General features: G+C 33.9%; 1 protein-coding gene across 1 annotated transcript in view; it reads left to right on the forward strand.

The window, feature by feature from the left end:
• Positions 1-4183: 4183 nt before the first annotated feature.
• The window catches only part of LOC129232552 (ATP-dependent translocase ABCB1-like), a 103148-nt gene continuing 91402 nt past the window's right edge, over positions 4184-15929 (forward strand). The window contains exons 1-2 of the mRNA XM_054866688.1: positions 4184-4195; positions 8042-8196. Of these exons, the coding sequence (XP_054722663.1) occupies positions 8117-8196 (80 nt within the window). The 5' untranslated portion in view covers positions 4184-4195; positions 8042-8116. The remainder of the gene's footprint in view (positions 4196-8041; positions 8197-15929) is intronic.

Below are 15929 nucleotides of genomic sequence, written 5' to 3' on the forward strand. Positions count from 1 at the left end.
GATTTTTCAAACAAGGCATGGTCTTTATGACGTCACGAATGATGTCCTTTGGCGCATTTTTCACTGCGTTTCCACGTTATGATAATCAAGCAGCGAATTAAAAATTGCTTCTACACTTGCTATCAACCATTACGTTGCCAGTGCACGTGAGTAATAATGCGAATTAAATATTGTGCTCCTCTGAATGGCAACACAGAATGTGATTTCATCATTTGTGATGTCATCGGACAGAAACATAAACATTGAAAGCGCGCCGATTTAAGTAATTTTTTAAAAATATAAACTTAAACAATTTTTCAAAAAAATGGTCAGATTCTATGTTTTTAAGCATGCTCTTTCAGAAAAAAAAAACTTTTAAAATTTTTGAAACGACTCCATTGTGTGATTTTCAGTGAGTTTATCTGAAAACGTTTCTGTCCGCAATTACGTGACCAATTGATGGGTTGCACGTTTCAGCAGATGGATTTTCAACAACGATGTTTCTCGCACTTTTAGTCAAATAGAGATCTTTTAAGTTCACTGTGATATCGATATATGAGGCAAGTCAAGACAACTCCTTATATTATTATTTTTTTTTAATCACAGTTTCCTCTTTTATCTTGACTGTTGGTTTCTACTGTTCATACAATGAAAGACGTAGACTATATTATTACTGCTCTGAGATTTAAAGCCGTTGCATAAGTTGTTTTATTTTTCGTTTAAATATGGAGTAAATTGGATAGTTTATTTAACTCATTTGTTGGTAATTTGTAGAATTAAGTTCGAGTGCCAAAACGTCCATCTTTTCCCTGCCGCCCGAAATGTCACTTCTCATCATCTCCTTTTTGAGAACTAACGTTTTTCTTAATTCTAATCTACTTCTACCTTTAATCGATTCAGGCAGACGAGATAAGGACTTACTTACCTTTAGCACCAAAAAGAAAAGAAAAGCTCGTCGATAACGGTGATAAAACATATCAAAGTTTGCCAGAAGGAATATTTAATGAGTATTATTCCTAAACGGAAAAAGTATCTTGATTTGAAACCCAATCCTTCTCTTTGTTTTCCCTCTGAATTGCAAAATGTATGAGAGTATTCGCTTAACATTCAAATCTTCATTCCAAGAGTTGAAGAGAAACATGTGACTGGCTTAAATAACAGGGATTGCTATCCAAGATCACACGAACGATGGAGACAGATGCAAGTACAAATAGATGTGTTGCAGATCATCAAGGAAATGAGGATGGTCGCAAAAGAAAGGACATTGCGATAACGTGAGTAAAAGCTACTTAAAGAGATTTTGACCTCTATTTTGATGCAGTTTGCTTTATTTAAAGTGTGTGAGCATTTGAATTACGGTTAGGGCAAACTAAGCTGACAGCATCGTAATGCTGCAATTAGGAAATACAGGTTATATAGTAATGGGGGCAAAATCTTTTTTTCCAATTCGTCTTTTATTAAATGCATTTACTAGAAGTGAAAAAGGCAAAAATTGATAAATATTGTTAAACCTCGACATTCAAACCGTTAAACCAGTTTTATCATTTAATTTTTACTAAAACTTTTTTTTTTCTTATGCTGATTTGTTTTTGTAAAATGTCAAGCAGTTTAAAAAACTAAGATTGATAATAAATTGTACTAATAATAAGTTTCATATTTTACTCACAGAAAGCAGCAAAGTAGTTTAACTTTAACCCTCTGGCAGGTTAACACCGTCTTGAAGTAAAAAAAAAAAAAAAAGATTTCTACTGAGATATTTCGATGAAAAACGTAAGTAGAATGTTATGAAAGTATTAGATAGAAATAAAAAAAACGTACGATGTATATTATGATGACGAATGATGTTTTAATTCATAATGTTGAGATTACTGCATTTGTTTTTAATTGATTTCTTAATTGGTCAAACAAATTCCCTGGACCTCACGACTGCTTTAGCGTAATATCAAGTGGTTTCAAATAGTTTTTTTTTTAATTAGAGCGTTTTGAAATGGGACTTTAATTATTATAATCACCACTGTATTTTTTTTAATAGTTGCCTAAGGATGTCATGTTGCGTCGACATCAGATTTGCTCCCTTATCTTATTACTTGATTCCTTTACGTAAATCTTTCAATCATTTTTTGAAAAACTTTTAAATTGTTACTTCTCTCCGTATGCAGAATTCAAATTTCGGTCGAAGCTCTGGAGCAGAAGATGATAAAATTTGCGTTTTTATTTAAGTTTTATCTCATGACGCTGAGTGCAAGTTCATTTCTGATAATGTTATAAGAGAGAACTAGTTTATGTTTTATCAAGTTTTTTAAAACAAAAGCTTAAAAACTGAACAAGACCATTAAGATGAAATAAAATGAGCTCGAACGTTCCAGATTGGTTTTCAGCAAAATTTGTTAGACGGTCAACGAAGAGTAAAATCAGCAAAAAAAAAAAGTATCAAAAGATACATTGTTCGATAGATTTTATTGTTAAAGGAAAAAAAAAAAGAAAAGAAAATCGCATTGATGAAAGGATAAAAATTGATGTAGGCACCACACGAATTCTTTGCATGCCTATTAAATAAAAACTGTTGTTATTTAATTGTATGTGCTAATTAAAAAATATATATTTATAATAACTGCAAAAAAAAGCGAACTTATGTACACGCGTTGCGAGCGAGCGATACATATTTCATATTTGAAATGAATTCGTCGTCTGTGAAGTACGGTAAATGCAGAGATAGGAACTTTTAAATTGCAGCAGTCCTAGCAAACAGTCAATCATTAAAAAAAAAAAAAAACTTTATTGTAGCATTACATAAACCGTATACATGAAAAGAAAACTTTGGCCAGAAAACTCGACTAGGACTGAATTTCTATTCCATTTACGAAGTCAGTTTAATGCAACAAAAATGGTTACTGCTAAAATAATAGCAATTACGTTTACGTTTCTGCAAAAACTTACGAAATGGCTATTTCGTCAGTTTAAGGAGTAGTCAAAGGAAATTAAAAAAAAAAAAAATTAATTTGAATTTTGACATCATGAATTCAAATTATGTTTTTCGCAATCACGAGTGTGTGTATATGTAGGCGTGTGTGTTTGTGTGTGGGGGTATATGTTTGTGTGTAGGGGTTATGTGTATGTGTGTAGGCATGTGTATTTGTGTCTGTGTGCTGGCATAAGTGAGTGGGTAGTTGTGTGTCTGAATGTATGTGTGGGGGGGTATGTGTATGTGTGTGTTGGCATAAGTGTTTGTGTCTGTGTGCAGGCATGAATGTGTGGGTAGTTGTGTGTATGCGTGTGTATGTGTTTGTATGTGTGTGTGTATGTGTTTGTGTGTGTGCGTGTGTGTGTGTGTAGTTGTGTATGTATGCGCGTGTGTGTGGGACATGGATGCAACCTGGAGACGGCTTTTGCTATAGGAGCAGCATCGTGAGGAGCCCGTCGACGGTGATGGTGCGGAGGTTGGCGGTGGGAAAAATCAAAAGACGCCAAAAACAGTCAAATGAGAACAATAAACAATCGTGATTGCTCAAAAAAAAAAAAAAAAAAAAAAAAAAAAAAAAAAAAAAACGAGCTGATGTGTGCTTTGCATGATTTCCTTTTACTCCAATTTAATGTCATTTTCCCATTATTGGTAATTTTAATATAATTCAATACTTTACTCTCTAAATCTCTAAATATCACCAACAGTGGCCAAATTAAAACCAGATAAAAAAAAAAGAAGAAGTTAGAAAGATGATCAAAAGAACCAACAAACTTTCAAAGGGCATCTAAATCCTTTGCTTGAGATGCAGTAAACTTTTAGCACCATTTAAGGTCAAGTTTTTTACTTTGTTGACGCGAATGTGGCAAAAATATCTTAGTTTTTCCTTAGAGCCGGGATTAGTAACTAGAGGGAGAAAAACCAATCTTTTGGTTAGAAAAAGTTAAGACAAAAATCCCATAAGAGACACATTTCTTCCATTACCTTACTTTAACATGTATCGTATGACGTGGGATCCCTGCTTCCAGAATTGAAGACATCCACTCTCTCCACCTTTTATCCGTTCTCAATGACTTTTCCAATGATCAATAAATCTTGCAATTCAACTAAAAACATATTATTTAATGATTTTGAAGACAATGTTCCAACACTTTATGATCTTCGAGTTTTAATATTTTTACAATTATTATTTTTAGAAAAAAGGAATCGAAAGAAGATTCCGAAGAAAGGGTGCCTCCAGTTGGAATCTGTTCCTTGGTAGGTAAAACAATTACTTTTGGAAACCTCGCTGATCATTACATATAATTATTTCAGAATTCTCATATGTGTGTTCAAGGAACAGGGTTTGGAGTTTAAAAATTCTAAAGAGCAGAAAAAGACAACAGTTTTCAACATGAAAGAAATAAGTTACTCGAAAACTCAAAGCGGATATAAGAAAAGAAAAAGAAACATTGATGCGAATGCAAAACATATTGCCGCTGAGTACTACAACTAGATAAATGCAAATTCGGGAAAAGTATATACTAATATTTCACATTTGTTGAATTTTTTACTTCAAAGGAAGACATGAGAACTTCTCAAAAGATATAATTTAAAAATGGTAGTTTAATAACATTTAAAACTAATCTTATCATCCCAAAAATAGTGAAAAATTAGTACTTTGGAGCTGTTTAAGAATGATGTCACGCTTTGAGGGGTGTGGTTTGTGAAACTGTGTCAGTTTGTGAAAAAGAGGGGGGGGGGGGGGCAATAAGAAGTGTGACATCATGCATTTCTCATAACAATATTTTAATGAAAAATAGCGTGACATGTCAAAATATGGGGGATTGAAAGGTAAAGTGCGACACTTTGTGACAAAGAAGGGTTAAGAGAGGGGTCAAAAATGTTTAAAAAAAAGTGTGACATCATTTATGGACAGCCGCACTTTTTAAAGTTTGACTTTGTGAAATTTTCCTAAAAGTTGAATTGTAGTTACCTAGTTGTAGCATTCACGTCACAATATATTTTAGTGTCTGAGCAAATTAATCAAAATTAACATAAATTTTATTTCCTCTTTTGATGGAGGTAGATGGTTAATACTTCTTTCAATTACTTGTGCATGGATGTATTTGTCATAAAAATCAGACAGACGAAAAAGACAAAATCTTTACTGAAATATTACATCAGATGCAGGGGGGGGGGGTCCCTGGCAGAGTTTACGTACGAGCAAAACAAAAGTTTGTGGGTTCGATTCCAACCGGTGACCTGGGTGTTATTTCCTCTCTTTATGCTGTAAATCTTTCTTGTATTGTCTTTTTTGTAAGTATATGAAGAAGATAAACTTGCCGAGACTGTGACCAATCTTTTCGCAGTGCATGTCCACTATGAATACATCAACAACAGCGCCCGACGAATAAATTCAGACAAAATGTTAGTGTCGATAAACAGTACGTTTATCCAAATTTAATGGAAAACATTATTTTTCTAAACAATGAAATTGTATATGCAGAAATAAGCGAAATATAGTCAAGAGAATAATTTTTGGCTAACGATTACTGTCTGACCACGGATTGTATGGAAAGACAAACATCCGTTTTACAGCCGGAAATAGACGAATTTATTATTTTTTACCGATGTCAGCTTTTGCAGAAGCAGAGTCTCATTCAAATGAACGGAATACGTGCATCAAATTTTTACTTTTCCCTCTTATTCACATAGATTCTTTTTATCTGGACGTTTGAAAATTCCATGCAATCCGTGGTTGAACAGTAGCATTTCATTACACAAGTTTACTAGTATTTCTTTTTACCAGCTGAAATGAGAAATTCAAATAAAGATGTAGGGAATTAATTTGAATAAAAAAAGCCAACATTATATGTTTCTGAAACGGCATATTTGCATAAATCAATAATAATTGTTTCGCATCTCATTCTAATTCTCAAATGAAGTTGGTTTTTAGGATTTGATTTATGTCGAATTTCAATTTTTTTTTTTTTATTAATTTATTTATTTTTTTGACTGTTAGTTTTTCATGATTTTGTTCCAACGTTTAAGTTATTATTTTTAACAGGTCCTTAAACAGCAACCTCATAAAGAGAAATAAATAATTTTCATTCACTTCTCATCCATGTTTGCATAACCTTTTTTCTATGTCTTATTCGCCGCCTCTGTCAGTCAGAATATAAAGCTCCTTTTTTAGACCAATTGATTTTTGATGAAAAGGTGTTATGGCAATTTCAACCCATTTAGGAACTAGAAGAAGTTCTGCAATTGTTGAACCAGATGTGCCCACTTAGGAGGTGTCATAGCGCAGACTGCTCCATTGAAATTTTTAGTGGGGGGCGGGGGTATTTTGAGGAATATGGTACACAAAAGGGTGCAAAACAGTGTTTCTAAACCTTTTTTGTTCCTCGGACCAATAAAATGTTGTAAAAAAAATGTGAATCGGTGTTTATTTTTATACCATATTAATTTAAAAAAAAAACCTTTACTATGTATCAAATAACTATGAAACAAGTTGGTAGTCACTTTTTACTATCATTTATTCATAACTGTAGTCATTTAATGTAACTTTGAGGCGAAATGTTTCAATTTTCAACATCCAAATTCATACTTTAGCATTAAACCATTGTTGCATCTATTGGCATAAAACGAACAAGAAGCTCCAAAATTATTACCCCGAATAATAATTCGTTTAAACTATTTTAAATTAATAATTAACCTGGCGCAAAGTTCGCCTGCCACTCAGGATAACTTAAAGCCTTCCGAGAAGTATGGTGGAAAATAAAATATTTAAGTAAAAGTAGTAGAGATGTATAATCGATAAAAAGTACCTCAATGTTTACGCAGTTGTTGTTTTTTTTCTATACCACCACACTTTCTATAATTTATTACATTGCATGAAATATTATATGTAGGAAGAATCAAAGAAGTGAAACACCACATTTATTTCCCCATGAGATTAATAAGACAGATAATCACTATGTGCATAATCAGCTGAGAAGCTTAAGAAATTCTACACCAACATTACGTAACCCAGTGCCGGATTTGAAAGTGTGGAGGCCCCGGGGCAAGAAGGAGTGGAGGTCCCTAATCAGGGTTCGAAAAGATCATCATATTTTCGAAAATATCCGATACTTTGATATATATCCGAATATTTTGATATATACCGATATTTTCGACCCGTGAAAGATAGGATAATTTGTAAACATTTTACTGTGGGGGCCCTTTTGTTGTGGAGGCCCCGGGGCAGTAGCTCCGCCTGCCCCCCCCCCTAAATCCGGCCCTGCTCGCAACTTGTGGCCCGTAGGTAGCATGTGACCTGCTGGATTCTCCAAATATAATCCAAAATCGTTTAAAAAGAAACATCATTAAAAAAATTAAATTATACGCTGTATCATTTTAAATACACTCTAAAGTATGATGCACCCCAAAATTTGAATATTAACATCGGTTGTTTATACAATTAAATGTTTTTAGTAACCTTCCACATGACAAGTAAAATTAGTTGGAACCAGTTACTTCGCATTTCTAGACCTGCTGGAGATGAGAATGTAAGAGATAATTTAACTTGGAAAAAAAAAAAACAACAACAACTTTTCCACTGTGTCTTTTTTAAACAATGATGACGGCACCGGAAATGTTAGGAAACTCGCGGAATTCTCAATGTCTAAACAGTTTAGTCTCGAAAATTATGACAAGTGCGGTAATAGAGTTTGTTTCAATTTCCCAATGTTACACATGACCCTAGAGTGGTAAGGTTGATAAAGAAGGAAAAAAGATATAAACATGTAACATATTTAGCATCTTCTTTTATCATCATCTTCGACATCCGACCCATCAGTCAACACTGCTACTACGAACTCTTGCCAGGTCACCGGTGACCAACAGTGATTTAAACGCCCTCTTTTTTTTTGTTCTTAAACTGCTGCAGACGCATGGTTATCCACATCCAAATCAGACTTTTTTTTTTCCTGCAAGTGTGCCTGATTGATTAACCTTGTTAATTTTTACTTTTGAATTAGATTGTTGCATGAAGCTAAATTCACTCGTTTGGATCTTAATGATAAAAATAATAAGCTCTTAAGAAACTATCTTTTACCTTTTGGGACATTTCTGTTGCAGTTCAGATATTCAAGTGCCTGGGACAGGCTTCTCATCATTATCGGCCTCGTCGTTGCCATAGCATCAGGAGCCTCCATGCCTGCGGTCATGATCATTTTTGGACAGGTGATCGACGAACTGGTGGATTACAGCAAAAATGGAACCAATGAAACCACGTGAGTTCTACGTATTGTACTGAGCTTCTTCCCTTGATGATGCATATAATTTAAAAATTTCTTCCATTCAAGCGTACATTATGTATAAATACATATTATTTTTTAACTTCGTTTTCTCTGATGTTTCGCCCTCTTACTTTTTACAACTAGCCTAAAAACTTACACCAGAAAAAAAGTACCATACCCACAATTTTAAATAGTGCTTAAGAGGCTGTAAGTAGGGGAGACCGGAGTTAGTTGTTACATTCAATTTAAAATTAACCACCAGTAGAAACTGACTTTCCCTGAAGTAGATGATAGCACTCACCCTTCTTCATTCCCTGACGGTCTCTGGAGTGCTTGCAGTCAGTAGTAGAGATAGTGCTGAAGAAAAACGGTTTTTTGAGTCTGGAAGTAAATTTTTCTCTCCGCTGTTGTTTTTCTATTTGTGACGAAGCCGTTGCAGACAACGGATTGATTTCTATACCACGTGGAACCCTACATTTTCAGGTAAGTGATAACATATTTTAAAGTTTTGTACAAAGATATAATACCTGTAATATGTGCCAAGATTTGAAGTGGCGTCCTATGGGGAAAGTTGTTACAGTTTTGTTGGTGATAGTTGTTACAAGTAACAACTTGCCCCATGCAAGTTTTAATTTCATATTATGCATTCTTTTTAAAAATGATATGGCGGGAGATTTTAAAAGCAAGACGGACAGGGGCAAAACACCTAAAGAAACATACCTGGAGGTGAAGCGTGGGCAGAGAAGTAATGGCAGGTAGTTCATTACGAAAGGTAACCAATGAATACGAAATACATTTCATGACAATACAGAGATTCTGCAGTAAGATGAAAAATAGTGAAAAGTAGTATTTCTAAACTGTTTCATTGCATGATTTAATTCATGTAAAATACTGTAGTTGGATGACGATATTAATAATAATAATAATAATATTAATTCTGATCTCTTTCATTGTATGATTTAATTTATTGTTAATATGTATGGTTAAATAAATAATAATTATTACAACAATGAAAATAATAATAAATAATGTATTATTCGAATGTAGGTTTTTCTCCAACGCTGCAGAAAGTGCAGAAGTGAAGACAGTTCGCAAGTGGAAACCATAGAGCAGCGCCACTTTAACAGATACACCAGTAAACAATGTTTTGCGAGCCGAAGTTGGGGAAACAAGATCTGTGAGAAGGAAATTGTGTCTAGCAGAGAAGAAATCAACTGACACAAAGACAAAAAAAGTGCGTCCAAACAGTGTGTCCTTCGGATGAATATGAAAAAGACTGGTTCTGCATAGAGTGCGCTAAACCGTACCCAGAATCCAAAAAAAAAAAAACTAAATGGCTTCAATGTCGTAATTGTGAAGAATGGGCACATGACGGATGCGCTAAGTTGGATAAATTATCTGCTTGTAAAAATCGTCATCCGGAAAATGATTATGATGATGATAATTTATCAGAATAAGTCATAAATAAAGAACATCTGTAAAGCCAAAAAGTTTTTAATTTTAACCTATTTAAGAATTTTTAAAATTGTAGCAGAATAAACCACAAAATGTGTAAGATTCGTTTTATTACGTATATATATATATATCTCATGTAACAACTAACCGCCTATAGTGTAACAACATGCCTTGTGCTGGGGTAAGTTGTTACAATGTACATGTATTCAAAAAACTTGAAATATTTTGAAGTGGTGGCTTCTAATCATTTTTAAAAAATATGTTATGAATGTTAAACAATCTAGATGCATTTTAAAGATTCACACATGTAAATGCTTGAAATAGTTCATCGTAGAAAAAATACTGAAATTTTTTTTAACAATTAACCCAGGTCTCCCCTATGTCCATTTTTAAAAACAATTTTAGCTTTTCTTCAAATTTGTATAAAAACAAAGTAATATTTTATGTAACTAAATAAACTAAACATCAAATATGTTAGGTAACTATTTCAATTTGATTGCTGAAAATAAACTTTTAAGCACAGTTGAAGCACTTTGTTGTGATGCTTTTATAACGACATCTACCACAGAGACATGGGTAGCTCAACAGGCTTGATGCCCTGTTGAGTGACGGATCTAAAATTACCTTGTGTGGTTTTAAAACCTGTTACAATTAATTACACTAGTCAACAAAAAATAACTTTTTGTCTGCAGTCAAATCCTACTAATTTTCGATCAAGAAGAACGAGTTTGGTAGTTGATTTTTAGAATTAGCTCTTGTTTTCAAGATACATAAAACCCACAGGAGAAAGATGCACAGCAACCGAACATTAATTTAAAGGTCATGTTAAAAAGGAAAAAATAATCATGTGCAATAAATGTCATTTAAAAGGTCCTGTTTAATTGAAAAATGTATGTTTTTTGGAAAGCGGTGGTTGCTTTTGGCTTATTGAATTGCTGTAAACGTTTCATTTTCTATTACTTTTTGTACATCAAAGAAGGCCGATGTCTTGTAATAGTTCAGCAGTATTTGGTAAGCATTAGCTCAGTCCAATTACCCTAATATCTGCATTCCATTGTTAAGATAGTATCTTAGTAAAATCTTTCCTCATGCGCACAGCTCATTGATTTAGTTTTTAAACAAAGTATCCTGGAAGAAGTGAACAAAAGTTTTCAAAGAGACAAAGTGAAACAAACAGTTTAGAGATACATCATTCATCTATGAGCAGAGAACTTCAGTATTGATATTGTTTGACCAATTGTTTTTAGCTCTCGTCTTCTCTGCTGCTTAGAAATACTTGTAATACACCCTCGAAGGCTTCCTGGGTGTTTTTTTTTTCTCCTATCGCAATTCCCCCCCCCCCCCTCCAAGGGCCGTTAAAACTTCTCTCCTTAACCTTAGCTTTAATATATCTCGGAAATTTCCCTCTAAGGTATTGGAAAATTGTTTTTGTTCTAAGATTTCCCGAAGTTCTTCATTACTCTCAGCAGAATGAGCATGAGCGGGAGCAGAAGTGAGTGGATCTACTAGAGGCTGATTTTGGGCATTTCTCTTTCCAGAATTTAAATTTCTTGAAGCCCATTTCGGTTTTCATGTTGCGAAATTTTCTATCCCAAGCTGGGGTGGAAGTTTAGAAGACAGTCCCATGGGGGGTTTTCCTATCTGCCACGTAAAAGAGCATTAGTGAGCATTCACTATTCTAGTTGGCACTGTATCTTGAAAACTAAAGCTAATCTCAACTTTTTATGGTGATTTTTGTGTTTAGCAAGGCAAAATACTTCCGAAATAGCTATTTTTGAGCCGGATGCATTTTTGGTGTTGACAAGTGTTACTTTTTGCTGCCATTAGTCAATGCATGTTTTTTTTCTGAATTAATTAACATTTGCTGGAATTCACAATGCACCTCGAGTTTTAAGAACGTAGCTCAGTTTTTCTTGATATTAGATATATTCGACTCCATGTAATATTTTTGCTGCTATCATAAACAGTAAAATTTATGTAAAGTTGAGAGAGTTTGTGTGAAGTAAGACAAAACAACGTTAGAAGAAGCACAAATTTGTAAATTACAGCAGACACGTGTTTCGGCGTTACAGGGAACGCCTTTTTCAATGCAAAAAATAATGAGCTTATGGATGAAAAGACATCCGACAAAAGCCAAGAGCAGATAAGCATGCAGCTTAAAAGATAAAAACAGCGGATTAGCCAAACACCAATGACAAAGTTATAAACCGATCAGGAACCAATAGGAATGCAAGCAAAGGCCAAGAGCTTTCTCTTAGGAACGAACCCAGAAAGAAAGAATTCAATTGGACAAAGATTAAGCCGAAGCTTACACAAAAAGAAAAGAAATTGTCAGTAACCGTGAACCGCAAGAAAGGAAAAGCTAAATGGAAAAGCATGAAAGAAAATAAACAGAAACAAAAAATATTCGAAAAAAGGAAAAATAAAGATAAATAGAAGAAAATAGGGGGGGGGGGGGGCGGTGTCAATCAAGACAAAAAGGTAAAAATAAACAAAGGAAGATCGATAAAAATAAATGGGGGAAAAAAGGGGGGATGGGGAAAGGACAGCATTAAAGATATGGGAGCCAAATGTTAGAAAAATATGGAACTGCACTAAGATCGTTAACTAAGTTAGAACTGTTCCTCAAAATATGAAAGGATTCCCAAAAGTCAAGATCTGATGAATTGGGGCATTTTTGGATAATCTGATAAGAGTTAAAATCAAAAGAGTGATTCGAATCCCAAGAGTGTTGAGCAATACTAGACTTATTTAATTGTTGTTTTTTCACATAATTTTGATGCTCTTTCAAGCGAATTTTTAAAGCACGCCGAGTCTGTCCAATATAGGCAAGTTTACAACTACAATTAATTCTATAAATTCCACAACAGTTAAGAGGGTGAATAGGATCTTTAAGAGAAGAGAATGAAAGTTTATTAATAGGAGAGAACACCACCTGGAATTGGAAACGTTTTAGAATCTTAGCAACCTGATAGCTTACAGATGGAAAGAATGGCAAAACAACCAATTTCTTTCTGATGAAGGTTCGGTTAAGAACATTAGTTTGGGATTTATTTAAAAATTTTTTATAGATGGACTCAATCAATGTTGGCGGATAGTCTCTATCAATTGCCACAGCTTTAAGATAATTAAGTTCCACTTGGAGAACTTCCGACGAAGAACAAATATTAATTGCGCGATAAACAAAAGAATTGAAAGCAGAATATTTTTGATTTGGAGGATGAGACGATAGTCTATGAGGAGGTAAAGAAACAGCAAAAGGTTTGCGATAAACAGTAGTTTCAAAACCAATTTCAGTACGAGAAACAAGTACATCAAGAAATGAAATGCAATTATTCCGTTCTTTCTCACAAGAAAACTGAATATGAAGATCAATGGAGTTTAAAATAGATAAAACCTCATCACTCTCAAACTGATTTTGGTTCATTAGAACAAAACAATCATCAACATACCGAACATAAAATTGAAACTGCAGTTTTTGGAACAGCTTAACCTCAAAATAATGCATGTAAATATCACTAAGAATGGGGCTAAGTGGGTTTCCCATAGCCAGACCATCTAACATAATATAAAATTTCCCATTAAAAACAAAAGAACATTGCTTAAGACAAGTACGGGTAAGGAAAATTAAATCCTCAATTTCCGTATTGGTGAAATGAAATTCAGAAAGTCTTCTACGAAGGCATAACAATGAACCCTCGACGCGAACGTTCGTAAGAGTTAACATCAAAAGAAGCCATAAAAGAATTATTTGGAACGAAACTATGAATTTTTTTAACAAACTCAACAGAATTTTTAATAGTAAATAAATTGTGACTCCTAAGGGGAGAAAACACAGAGACTAAATATTTTGCAAGTTTGTACGAAGCCGTACCAATATTGGAAACAATCGGCCTGAAAGGAAAGCAGCCTGAAAGGAAAGGTCCATAAAGCTGGTATTCCTTTCAGGCCGATTGTTTCCAATATTGGTACGGCTTCGTACAAACTTGCAAAATATTTAGTCTCTGTGTTTTCTCCCCTTAGGAGTCACAATTTATTTACTATTAAAAATTCTGTTGAGTTTGTTAAAAAAGTTCATAGTTTCGTTCCAAATAATTCTTTTATGGCTTCTTTTGATGTTAACTCTTACGAACGTTCCCGTCGAGGGTTCATTGTTATGCCTTCGTAGAAGACTTTCTGAATTTCATTTCACCAATACGGAAATTGAGGATTTAATTTTCCTTACCCGTACTTGTCTTAAGCAATGTTCTTTTGTTTTTAATGGGAAATTTTATATTATGTTAGATGGTCTGGCTATGGGAAACCCACTTAGCCCCATTCTTAGTGATATTTACATGCATTATTTTGAGGTTAAGCTGTTCCAAAAACTGCAGTTTCAATTTTATGTTCGGTATGTTGATGATTGTTTTGTTCTAATGAACCAAAATCAGTTTGAGAGTGATGAGGTTTTATCTATTTTAAACTCCATTGATCTTCATATTCAGTTTTCTTGTGAGAAAGAACGGAATAATTGCATTTCATTTCTTGATGTACTTGTTTCTCGTACTGAAATTGGTTTTGAAACTACTGTTTATCGCAAACCTTTTGCTGTTTCTTTACCTCCTCATAGACTATCGTCTCATCCTCCAAATCAAAAATATTCTGCTTTCAATTCTTTTGTTTATCGCGCAATTAATATTTGTTCTTCGTCGGAAGTTCTCCAAGTGGAACTTAATTATCTTAAAGCTGTGGCAATTGATAGAGACTATCCGCCAACATTGATTGATTCCATCTATAAAAAACTTTCAAATAAATCCCAAACTAATGTTCTTAACCGAACCTTCATCAGAAAGAAATTGGTTGTTTTGCCATTCTTTCCATCTGTAAGCTATCAGGTTGCTAAGATTCTAAAACGTTTCCAATTCCAGGTGGTGTTCTCTCCTATTAATAAACTTTCATTCTCTTCTCTTAAAGATCCTATTCACCCTCTTAACTGTTGTGGAATTTATAGAATTAATTGTAGTTGTAAACTTGCCTATATTGGACAGACTCGGCGTGCTTTAAAAATTCGCTTGAAAGAGCATCAAAATTATGTGAAAAAACAACAATTAAATAAGTCTAGTATTGCTCAACACTGTTGGGATTCGAATCACTCTTTTGATTTTAACTCTTATCAGATTATTCAAAAATGCCCCAATTCATCAGATCTTGACTTTTGGGAATCCTTTCATATTTTGAGGAACAGTTCTAACTTAGTTAACGATCTTAGTGCAGTTCCATATTTTTCTAACATTTGGCTCCCATATATTTAATGCTGTCCTTTCCCCATCCCCCCTTTTTTCCCCCATTTATTTTTATCGATCTTCCTTTGTTTATTTTTTCCTTTTTGTCTTGATTGACACCGCCCCCCCCACCCTATTTTCTTCTATTTATCTTTATTTTTCCTTTTTTCGAATATTTTTTGTTTCTGTTTATTTTATTTCATGGTTTTCCATTTAGCTTTTCCTTTCTTGCGGTTCACGGTTGCTGACAATTTCTTTTCTTTTTGTGTAAGCTTCGGCTTAATCTTTGTCCAATTGAATTCTTTCTTTCTGGGTTCGTTCCTAAGAGAAAGCTCTTGGCCTTTGCTTGCATTCCTATTGGTTCCTGATCGGTTTATAACTTTGTCATTGGTGTTTGGCTAATCCGCTGTTTTTATCTTTTAAGCTGCATGCTTATCTGCTCTTGGCTTTTGTCGGATGTCTTTTCATCCATAAGCTCATTATTTTTTGCATTGAAAAAGGCGTTCCCTGTAACGCCGAAACACGTGTCTGCTGTAATTTACAAATTTGTGCTTCTTCTAACGTTGTTTTGTCACTTTACTGTTCAGCACAAAGGTATTTATTTATCTTAGAGTTTGTGTGGTTTTAGAAAAAGGACTGCAATAACTTGTTTTTTAATTTTTCGTGCATTTTCCCCCTTTGGAATTGGGAGGAGGACGCATGTTACTCTTAGTCAATGGAAGTTTAAATTTTCTGCAGTATCCATATATTTCTAGATTACTCGAGTATTCTTGATTCATTCAAGTCGTCCATTGCAAAATTTTTGAATTTTACTTTTTTACAGTAGTCAGCACGCCGCGTTTAAACCATGTAGCATAAATGTCGTGTTGACCTGCTATTATATATGTGTTGTAAAATTAATTTTGATCGAACACAAAATTATTTTTGTTAAACATCTTGAATTTATGGAAGCATGTTGGCAATTGTGTCTATCTGTTTCATAACTTCAAAGTTAGTTCATGTCAAGCACTA

Source organism: Uloborus diversus, chromosome 1 (genome assembly GCF_026930045.1).
Source record: "Uloborus diversus isolate 005 chromosome 1, Udiv.v.3.1, whole genome shotgun sequence".
NCBI lineage: Eukaryota > Metazoa > Arthropoda > Arachnida > Araneae > Uloboridae > Uloborus > Uloborus diversus.